Below are 12,231 nucleotides of genomic sequence, written 5' to 3' on the forward strand. Positions count from 1 at the left end.
AGTAGTGTGAGGAGAGAGAAAAGATGAGAGAGAGGAGCAACATTCCATTCTGTAATCCAGATGATGCTTTCAAGTAATGTTAACAAGCATGTGGTGGGATGCCTGGGTGGGTGGCTCAGTCAGTTAAGTGTCCTACTTCAGCTCGGGTCATGGTCTCACCACTTGTGAGTTCTAGCCCCGCGTTGGGTTCTGTGCTGACAGCTCAGAGCCTAGAGCCTGCTTCAGATTCTGTGTCTCCGTCTCTCTGTCTTTCAAAAATAAATAAAGTTAAAAAAAAAAAAGCATGCAGCAAAACTAATCAGTAATTTAGGTGAATATTGTAGAGGATGTGACTTTCCAGGTACTTTTTTTTAAAGAGACTATTCTTGTTGTCCAGTGTCTCATGCCCTAAGTACTGTTAAGCTCTCCTTTTTCCTGACCATTTCAATAGTGCCCTGGGCCCTTTTCCAGAAGCCCTAGTTGTCAGTGCAAGAAAATCAAGATCTCCATTTCCTCCTAGGAAAACATCCATCCAAAACAAAACGGCAAAAATAACAATCCTAACAGCAAAGACACAGGCTCTGACTCACAGTGTGTGAAATCAAATCAGATGATACATGAAAAAGTACTTTGGAGGTCATGAAGCACCATAAAAATGTGACATGGTAGCATTATTGGTGATGGGGCTATAGCAATAAGTTACTTTATAAAGCCCCCTAAAGAGTTTTTATTGTGTTTTCCCACTGTGCATTTTAGCAGATAGCAAAAGTGTAGTAAAACTTTGACCTCAAAATTGCTTCCCAAATCTGAGACACATTCCCCTTTGTATCTGCAAGGCATGCATGAATATTAAAATATGTTAAATTACTTACTGTGTTGAGCCCCAAGCCATTAAGCATATATATCAAATCCTCAGTGGCTACATTCCCAGAGGCACCTTTTGCATACGGACAACCACCTAATCCTGATACTGCGGAGTCCACCACATTAATTCCCATCTGGAAAACAAACCAGAACACTCAGGGCTTGTCTATTTATGGCACGCAAATTGTTGAATTTCTATTTAACCTGTTCCAAAGAGCAAATAAGCGAAATCTAAACCCATTATGCAAACATACTCACTTACTCACCTGCTGCTAGAACAGTCCCTGGGGTGCTGATTTCTTTTCTATCTAATCTTGTCTGTTAGGCTAATGGAAATTCTAAGGATCTCAGGAAGGAGAATAATCTTAGATAAAAATTAAAATGGTGTTATTCAGAGGGGGTGAAGCTTGAAGTAAGATGAATTCACTCTCAGGTCATATATATTCTCCAACCAATTCTCTAGCTCTATCCTAGTAGTATTATATAAACACAAAGTATTTCCAACATCCCAGCTCAAAGTCAGTGTGCCTTGGAAGACTGGTCTTAGTGGTAGGGTCACTGTATTTGAAGTAGTATTTTAATGGACTCAATTCACCTATTCAAGTCACTCGATCTTTATTGAGCCACTATTTTGCATACCCAAACCTGCTGCTTTGGGAGAACTGAAGAGACACTTGTAAGGCAAGCCATCCACCGCCAATGCTAGCTCCATCTCACAGTTATTGGGTCCTCATTAAGTGTTAGATGTTACTCCTAACATCTTAGGAGTATTAACTGCTAACCCTCACAAAAAAAAAACCTCATAAGGAAGATATTCTTCTATCCTCGAATCACAGATGAAGAAACTCAAGTACAGCAGGACAACAGAATTTGCCCAAGGTCACCTCTGTCTCCAGAGAATTCGACACTGGGATTATGGTCTCTGGAAACATGCAAATTGGTACAGGTTATGCGTGTAGGGACAGGAAAGTTAGAAGGTGTGTGTGCTGGAGGTGGTTTGGAAGACATGATCACAGTGGGGTCTGAAAGGGGTGTTGGAGATCGGGATCGGAGAAGACTGAGAAGACAGGGAGGCATGTATGCTTCTATAAAATGTGACAAGTGGATAATCACATGCTACCAAGAGGCCTAATCTGATTCTTCATCACCTGGGAATTGAAGAAAAAGTAACATGGTCTTAGCTAAAATGAGAAGCACCTGAAATCAGAGCTCTTGGGTGGCCAGCTGGCTTGATAATCTGAATGTTTCACAAGATCCCTGATGCTGCCCTTGCTGCTACTCTGGGGATCACACTTCCTTTTGCTTTTCTTTATCTTTTCTGATAAACTTTTTGTTTTAGAATGGTTTTAGATCTTCAGAAAACTTGTGAAGAACAGAGCATGCCCATATATTATGCACCCAATTTCCTGTGTTATTACATTATCTTACACTATTAGGGTAAATTTGTCACAGCTGATGAACAAATATTGGTATGTTATTAAAGTCCATTCGTTCTTAGATTTCCTTAGTTTTGAACTTAATGGCCTTTTCTGTCCTTTCATTTGGGTTTGTCTGATGTTTTTTTTTTTAATGGTTAGACTAAAATTCTGAAATATTTCAAGAAAGACAACAGAAGTAAAATGCCCTTCTCAATACATTGTATCAAGGGTACATATGATCAACATGTTTTATGACTCATATGCACCTTGATCACCTGGCTGAGGTTGTGTTTGTCAGGGTTCTTCTGCACCAGGAAGTCCCCACTCCCCACTTTCCAGATTATGCTCTTTGGAGGAAAGTCATTATGTGCAGCTCGCACTTAAGAGGTAGAGAGTATCTACCGAAATTATTTGGAATTCTCCCATTTGGGGGATTTGTATATTCTCCTCTATCTATTCAAACATTATTTTTTGTCAGTAGGGACTCATAGTATTTTTTTCAGTTTGGTGTACAATATTACTTTCTATATTTGTGGCTCAAGTTGCTTGAGATTTGGTTTTTAGCTCCTGGGTCCCTTTGTCATACCAAGGGGAGGGGACTGTGCTTTTTGAATCACTCTTCTAGATATCCTCTTAAGAGTTAAGAGGACGGGGCGCCTGGGTGGCGCAGTCGGTTAAGCGTCCGACTTCAGCCAGGTCGCGATCTCGTGGTCCGTGAGTTCGAGCCCCGCGTCGGGCTCTGGGCTGATGGCTCAGAGCCTGGAGCCTGCTTCTGATTCTGTGTCTCCCTCTCTCTCTGACCCTCCCCCATTCATGCTCTGTCTCTCTCTGTCCCAAAAATAAATAAAAAACGTTGAAAAAAAAAAAAAAAGAGTTAAGAAGATATCTACCAAGGCCTACAAGTTTAAAAAAAAATTGGATGATTGACCAAAACGTTTAACAGTGGTCATCACTGGGTGGTGTGATTACAGGTAAATTAATTCTGTTTGTCTTTGTTTTCCAGTTTCTCCACAATGAATGTTAATTATATATAAAGAAAAAAAAAGGCTTTGTAAACCGTAGTCTGTAGTAGAATGAGAATGAACATAAATGAATCTAAGATTCGTTTTCTTGATTAACATCATTATTTTGCAATTAACTGATCTTCCTAGCATGTGAGACTGCAGGGTTAATCTGCATACAAAATCATTGAATACAGACATGATCTGAGTGAAAGGTTACCTGGAAAATTGCCTTTACCTCTTTCCTAGCATCAGAATAGCTGTAGACATGGATTTTCTGTTAGTAAGCTCTATTCCCAAATTAATTGAATCAATCCTACGCAATACGTGACTTTAAAACAAAGTTGAAGAAATTATTAAAGTATACATTACCTGCGAAGGAGAACATTAAGATATTAGTGCCTTTTAAATTGTCTCTCCAAAATAAAAAAATCACAGTACTATTTTAAAAGTATTTTTTTACGCAGTATCTCTTACATTCTGATCTCTATTAAATGTGCAGTTCTGTTCCCTAGAAATAACTCTTAATGAAAAATGTTGACCATATACTAAGATTTTTAAACAAGCTGCTTTGGAAACTTCTAGTCTTAGTCAACTAAGAAAATTTGGTTTTACTATGTATGTTTTCTTTACTTCCCTATTCCATTAGAAATGATACATACTATCATGTAAACAAGTTCTTGACCCAGTAGGAAGAAAAATATTTGATTCTTGATGGTAAATAGAAGGATGTTTTTGTACTTAATTATTGAAATCATGATATTATAGTAAATGTCACTACTTTTACTATATTACTATCATGTATTTGAAAATAATAGATAGGCTCTTAGATGAGTTTATCATAAAGAGATTCTTTGCATTAAAAGATCATTCTTAGAAACCCCCTTCCCAGGTCTCCAAACAGAAACCACTACTTTCTGGTTCTTTGAGGTGTGTGTGTGTGTGTGTGTGTGTGTGTGTGTGTGTGTGTATACACATGTGCGTTCCCGGGGTGTGTGCACAAGAGGTTTTCTTGCACCATAGATCACAAAACAAAGCATTTGTTTTTTGTTTTGGAGAAAAGGTTATCTTTAGATGAATAGCCACAAGGTGGCAATGCAGCTTCAAAATCCACCAAGTTAAAGTTAAGCATTTACAACCCTACTGGGTTCCAGCCCCCCAAAATGGCAAACATGTAAATAAATCACTTTATATTATACAAATAAATATTTTCTCTTTAAGAGAGGAAACTTACAAACTGTGGTTCAATATATTCAGTGTATGTTTTATTAGTCTTCCATTGAATAGAACATATTTATGAAGTGCATTCTATGTGCCAGGAACTTGGAATACATACAAAATCCTGTAGCTCATGGGGTTTAGCGTTAGAAATTAAAATTATTATATATTTTGTCACTGAGAAGTTATCAAACTAGAGGCCATTTTCTCTAGGGTAAGAGAACTAATTCTCCCTAAAATAAAACTCAGAACTCAAAGGGTGGAGGTGTGCTTGGCTCCCACATTTCTCCAAGCCTATGCTTAAAGCTATTAATCCAGTGACCAGGAAATGATAAACTTGTTGAGTTCAGTTACATGTGCTCTGTCTGCTTGAGCTCTGCAATTACACGTTTGCACTTAAGGGCTGAGAAAAATGAATGAAATATTAGTACCCACTTTTTCTGGAAAATGGTAAATTATAGATCTACCATGAGCACATCACTCTGTGCTACAATCTTAGGTAAGCTCTATGGAGTAGTAATCTTGTGTACTGCTTAGATGCCCAAACCATGCTGATATTCTAACAAAAAGTACATCTTGACTTTTTCTTCGTGCTTGCTGTAAGAACTTACTTCCCAAACAAAACTGAAGAATACCTTAAGAGGTGTCAAATCATTTTGCAAAATTTACAATGTCCTATATGTTCATGATTTAAAAATATCTAATGGAATCTAAAATTTTAGGTATTGAGGATACTCAAATCTTAACATACCAAAATTCTGTATATTCCTTAAGGTTTGAAATAGCATTTAATTTCTTTACCCCCTGAGATCAACTTTCTCTTTAAAAACAACCGTTATGTTAGATTTAATTTAAAAATAAGGTAATTTCCGATGGTGTAAGCTACACATTTTGGATTTAAGTTACTCAGGAAAAGGCAAATATTCATGTAGGATACCTATTAAAAATATACTCATTTTTCTAATATTTGTCTCCTTAGCCATTCCTCATAGCTAGTATCCCCTCTAACATAGGATTGCAATTTTCCATGCATGAGGGGCTACTTGTCTTCCAGGGGTCAGACCAGATAGCACTTATGGACCATGACATTCTTTCAAATAAGCCCAGATCTTGCCTTGAGATACTTCTCAACCAGTACTCTAAACAATTAGTATATATTGAGTTATGATACCACCTGAGAAATAGCACTCTATGCCATTCATGTGCACTGTGAATATAACATATTACATAAATCACAGATAATGAACACTTAGCATACATGAATAAAGTCTAGTGTTTTAATTAAGTGACATATATACCAAAACTGGTATGTAAATGATAATAGGCATATAAATTGCTGTTGGGGGATAACTAAGCCATTGGTGATTGGTTATTAATACTTTCATATAATATCCTTTATCTTTGAACAGATTTTCTGACATCATTTTTTTTGCCTTACTATACATAATGAGATAGATTATATTCTTACCTTCATTTAGTATATTTCAAATGGAGATAGAAATGGGACTGTGTACATAGGAGGGGGTAAGGAAATGGAAAAAGAGATAACAAGGAAATTATCAATTGCGGTAAGACAAAATAATAAATACTATTAGTGAAAATTTATTGAATGTTTGTTTCGTCACAGATACTGTGTCATATGCTTTACATATGATAAAGTCACACAAAGTTAGTGTGAAATGGGTGGTAACCCAGGCCCATTTTATTGATGAGGGAACTGAGCCTCCAAGAAGTCAAACACTTATTTCTTGCTTTTTGCAGTAGCCGTGTGCTACTGCCAAATACTAATTGTTAACGTTTAATGAGCCCGGACTATATGCAGGGCAGATGACTAAACACTTTCCATGTAATCCTTGTAATAACTTCAGGAGGTGAAGTGTGAATTAGGAAGAAAACACTGACAAATCAAAAGCCTTCCCGTTTCTTATGACACTTTCTTCAACTTTCTAAAAAGTCTGTACACAATTTAGTAACGAGAGATTTGAGAAATTAAATGCTGTCCAAAGGTGTTTTTTTTCCCCTATGAAGCTAGCCCAAGAAAATAGCCAGAAATGTTAATATAGATTTATGTTCGAGTAGATATTCTTTGTAGCATAATTTGTAACAGGAGAAAGAAGGCCATAAGTTAAATGTCTGATAATAGGGAAGTAGTTAACACATTAGATAAGATGGACTATTTATTATGAAATCATTAGATACCCACTGAAAAAACACATTCAGTGAGGAACAAACCTCCATATGTTTGAGTCACTATTCATTTTGAGGTGTGCAGTAATGTTGGCACAGCCAATTAGAGCTGATATACCAGCTGATGAGATAGGTTAAAATCTACCATTTTGCAGCTAGTTTCTATTCTATCTTTTCTTTTGTTAATGGAGCATTTCTTAATGATTTTATTTTATCTCTTGAGATGATTTCTCTTGGCATCATCTACTTTTGCCTGTTCTTGAGTGGACGGTGCTACTATACCGCACTTCTCCAGTGACCTGTAGAAAAGGACAGAAAAATGTCCTTTGAAGTAGAGTGAGGAGAGGATGGACAGAGGTACAGAGATGTGTTAAAGCAACACAGACCTCGACGTTTTCAGGAAAATAAATGATCAGTAATCTACCTCTTTAAATTGTTTAGTAGTTACCCTATGGTTTACAATAGAAATATTTAATAAGTACCTTCAAATATCCATGCCACATATAATGAAAGACCTTAAGACAGTAGATTGTCCATTCCATCCAACCACCCTTTGTGCTGTAGTTTCCTTACGTTTACTTTTATAATCCCCTAATACATTTACATACCCATAACATGTTGCTACTCTTTTTGCTTTAGGCAATTATCTTTTAGAGCAATTAAAATAAGGAAAAGAATTCACTTTGATTTACTCCACTTTGAGTTCTCTGAAGAAACTTGACAAGAACATCAGAGATTCAGATCACAGTATTCAGTTAACACTTTTTGGAGGTGGATGAAGGAAGATGAGTTACTGAAAGAGACAAGGAGTTCAGGAGGAGGTCCAATGTCACAAGCCAGAGTGGGAAAATTTTCTCTAAATACTTACACCACAGTAATGAAGGCTTCACAGAAGGAGAAGTCTTTCTATTTAAGGAAAATAAGAGCCTAGAAAAACTACTGGATATGAAACTGACAAATTTTGAAATGGATTGTTGCAGCATAGACAGGACAGGGAGAGCTAGCAATTACTTGAAAAACAAATGGAGAGCATACAGCCTAGTACTTAAAAAACCAGTTTAGGGAGACCTGTATTTGAACCTGTTCTGCCACTTGTTAACTGCATGATGTTGATAATTTTACTTTACTTCTCTGTCCCACCAACTGTAGAATGAATATAATAGTACTAAATGATGGCTTGTTTACTATTTTGTGAGATCTTCCATGGGAAGTGTTTACCACATAGTTTGGCACATAACACTCTGCAAATGTTGGCTTTAACAAGGATAGGTCAAGAATATAGAGACAGAGGGCATGTGGTCTTAAAGAAAATTAGGGCATAATTGGGGGTATGTGAATGGAGAGATAAGGGGAATATCTGAGACCTATAACTTGGAAGCCTTAAGGGACAAATTAAATGAAGTAAAGAATGATACCAGGGGTGCCTGGGTGGCTCAGTGGGTTGAGTGTCCGACTTAGGCTTAGGTCATGATCTCACAGTTCGTGGGTTTGAGCCCAGTGTTGGGCTCTGCACTGGGATCCTCTCTTCCACTCCCAACCCCACCCCCATCTCTCTCTGTCTGTCCCTCTGCCACTTGCACTCTCTCTCAAAATAAATAAATGAACTTAAAAAAAAAAGAATGATGCCATACATAGAAGAGAAAATTCACAGAGCAAAACCCTTAGGGGATGTGGATGAATTTGGGATTAAGGCAGAAACATGGAGTTGAGCTAGAAATTAGTGGAGAAAACTGTCCTTTGAAGTAGAGTGAGGAGAGGATGGACAGAGGTACAGAGATGTATTAAAGCAACATGGACCCTGAAGTTTTCAGGAAAACAAATGATCAATAATCTCAGAAACACAGTGACTGAGTTTATCCGCTGAGATTTCAGAAACGAGTTATGTCATTTCTGGCTCCCTGATACTAGCTTCTCTTAGACCCAGCCCTACCCTGCTCTTCCCACACTCTTTGATGTGTGCACAAATAGGTAGATAGATAATGGGGAGGAAGAAAAGTGGACAGATCAGTAAATAACACTGGAAACAATAAAAATTGTACCTATACATTTTTCATAAGAATCTGTAAACTATTTTTCATAAGGATCTATAAATTCAAGAGTTTTACAACAATACAATTTAGTCTATTTCCCTTGTGATTAATTGATTTAAAGGGAACTAAGCACCTGAGTTCTTTGTGGGGTTACCAAAAGTCACAGAGGTCATTAGTTCTTGAGGTGGATCTGGATTCTAGAGGTGGATCTTGTCTCTGGAATTTCACTAGTAGGAGGTAAATAAATTCTAGTTCCAAATGAATGTTAGTGGGAAGACTATCTAATGGTATAAATATGCAACTAAATATTAAGTTTTAAAAAAGTTAAAGGAATGAAAGCACAGTGATGCTGACAAGAATTAAGTGTCAATGTTATCAATACTCATAAACCAAGAAGGGCTTGGGATAATAGGAGGACCAAATTTGGGGGGCAGTGGAGAGTCAAAACAGCAAGATATATATATTAAGTGTATGAGGGCAAGAACGTTCCTCTATCTCACTTCATCATAGGCTCAGTATATGGCATAGCTCTTAGAACATAATAAGTTATTACTCAAATATTTTTGAAAGAATTGGACAAGTAATGTATCTAAAACAACAATACATGCAATACCAAGACCCGGTGTAAGTATAACTACACATGATAATAAATGAACTTGATACAATTCAATTGGAAACACAGAACTACATAAGGAGGACACTAAAATAAATGAAATGATTCAGTGGTTCACTACCTATGTTGTTTGTTCCCTAAACCTCCTTTTCTTAGAACCGTCTTCTCATAAAGATGGGTTCCTGGAACCTGTTTGTGTGTTCAGTGACTCCTTATTCAGTGCAGTTGATGGACCTCAATTGAGTCAATCACAGTCTCCTCTCCCAGAACTCATAACGGACACAAAGATAGAATTCACCTTTCTAAAAGGTCAGATGTATAGCATATAAACTATGGAGAAACAACTTTTTATATGAGCAATGGAAAAGCAGAGAAATTCAGTCTGCAGTAAGAGGGAACAGGAAGCATCACTGAATCAGAAATGTCACCTGACTTTCAGACAGCTTCTCAGTCTTTCTGAGGTCCAGTTTCACTTCCTCTTTACCTTTGTTTTTGAAATAACTTTTAATCAGAGCTATGTCAAGTGTCTTCAACCATATAATATTCCTAGGAAGTAGGTACTATCATCATTTTATAAATGAGAAAACTGAGTCACAGAATGTTTAATATAACCATGCATAGTGTTACATATTTGATAAGTGATTAAGCTGAGATGCAGGATTAGGTGAAAAAGTCTCCAAATGTCTGCTCTTGTGTGTGTACTTCTTTAGGAGGTTTTCATGAGACATCCCTGTATCCTCATAACAAAGGGTCCTTTTTGCTTAAGGTAGTTTAAGTTGGCTACTGTGGCTTGGAAACAAAGAGTAGTAACTAACACATCATTAAGTTAATGACCTGGCAGAGAAGATATTCATAAAAACAAAGAACTATAATACAAAGTATAGTGTGGTAGTTATTATGAGAATTACAAACAGAGCTATTCAGAAACACCAGTGAGACGATTTCTATATTTTGTAAGGGAGCAAGGAAGGAGGCGCAGGGTGAAAAGGTTGATGAATAGTTTGGCTCAGCTTTGGGCCTTGAAGGATGTTGACAAGTGGGGGATGGTGAGGGAAAATATATTCTACAGAGAAAGAACAGCTTGAGAAAAGGCACATATGATGAACAGGCCAAGGATGTACTGAGAATATTTTAATGAGTCCTGTACTGTAGGGGCTGTTGAGGTGTGGAAGGAGTGCGGTTCCAGATCATGATAGGCCCTGAATGCCTTTCTCTGGGGTATGAGCTTTATTTCCTACAAAATAAAGAACTACTTAAGGTCCATGAATAATCATGGCATCATAAGCATTTGTTTCACTCAAAGTTTGTTATCAGGGGAGCAATAATGGAGATGGATAGAGGTTAAGAAATATGTAAGCAGAAGTACTTGTTAGAAAAATTAGGGCAATGCATGAAGTCAATGGTGATGAGTATTTAAAATGAAGCTTTTGTCATTGACAAAAGCAGACTTCTAGCTTAACAGCTAATAGAAGGATGATCCATTAGCTGGAATGGGATACAGAATCAACTCCAGTAAAAAGTAGAAAATCATTATAGATATTTAAAACAAAACTGGATATTTAACATGTCATTTCTTAAAGCATTCATGCTTGTTCAAAACTAGCATGGATTCTTCTTAATCTTTAATTGTATACCTATTTCTTCTTGCTCACTTATATCTGGGGTGATCAATGGCTTTGGTAATGTTCAAATTAATGGTTAAGCATTCTTATAACCCAAAGAATTGACCTCTCTTGGGCAGTGAAACAATTAAAAAAGATATGGCATCGTGCTTCCTGGCTTGAAGATTTCGCCTCTCTGTTGAGTACTAGGGGTGTAGTTGGGGTAATGGGCGATAGAAATTTCAGATAGGTTAAGGGAAACCCTAGAATGCATGAGAGTGGTCCTGCTTATAAAGGTGTATTCTGGGAGTGTATAAGACTCAAAAGCTCCCATCCAACTGGCTGGAATGCCAGCTCAGCAAAGGTGAAGTGAGGAACCTGGCAAGTGGGACCCAAGGTAGCCTCAAGGACAATAGAGCACTCAATCCGGCCACAGAAAGCATACAACAGTTTTGTATATCCCTCACCAGAGGTAAGAGAGCACAAGCAAATGTGAGAGAACTAGGATAATGACCAGGAAGGAGCCAAGTATGAGCCAACATCTATACACCATGATTACCTATCACAAGGGGCAAGGCTGAACAGGATGGAGAGATGCATCAGAGGAGATGAGTGAGGACTGAGAATGCCATAAAACCAGGTAACCCCTGACTAATGGTGGATGGGTACTCAAACTCCCTTCAAGTGGACAAGCTCATAGGAACAAAAGGCAAAGAAGGGCAGGGGAAACTTGAGGCACTGAGTTTTAAATGGAAATGATTCAGCTGATTTGACTTCAGCCATTTATTAGGAGATATTTGGAGCATTTAAACTGGAGGGATTATTAAACTGAACATTGTCACTTATTTACATAGAAAGTTTAAAACATTTCACAATGTTATATCACTGTATGATTACCACTCACATCCTTATTGTTCATTTCAAATAGTTCAAGTTCATTCTGATTCCCAAATGAATCAGAATTACCAAAAAACTTTCTTACTCTAGAGACACCATTGATCAGAATATCTCACAAGATATTTATGGTTATAATGGTGTTAAGTTTTCTAAGCAGTGAGTATAACTTGAAAAGAGAGAAAGCTGAATATACATGAAATCAAAATGGATTTTCCTCCAGTTGAAGCCAATTATTCAGAGAAGGTAGGAAAACAAAAGTATACACTTAAATATATAGCAGGTGAAGTGGGTTTGGAGCAAACCAACATATCTGGAAAACATGATAGGATCAATGGTTGAGGCAATTGTGAGCATTTTGGATAAGGCTCAGAGGTAGATAATAGTTGTAGTTACATAGTTCAAGATCATTATGTGGTCAAGAAA

At 37.2% G+C, this 12,231-nt stretch overlaps 1 protein-coding gene across 2 annotated transcripts in view; it reads right to left on the minus strand.

Annotated features, from left to right (window-relative positions):
• Positions 1-12,231, minus strand: part of HMGCLL1 (3-hydroxymethyl-3-methylglutaryl-CoA lyase like 1) — a 192,365-nt gene that overhangs the window by 4,343 nt on the left and 175,791 nt on the right. For both annotated transcript variants that reach the window (XM_007095540.3, XM_042986585.1), the window contains exon 8: positions 852-977. In XM_007095540.3, coding sequence (XP_007095602.1) covers positions 852-977 — 126 coding nt within the window. The remainder of the gene's footprint in view (positions 1-851; positions 978-12,231) is intronic.

The sequence above is a fragment of the Panthera tigris genome, chromosome B2, assembly GCF_018350195.1.
Source record: "Panthera tigris isolate Pti1 chromosome B2, P.tigris_Pti1_mat1.1, whole genome shotgun sequence".
NCBI classification, from domain to species: Eukaryota; Metazoa; Chordata; class Mammalia; order Carnivora; family Felidae; genus Panthera; species Panthera tigris.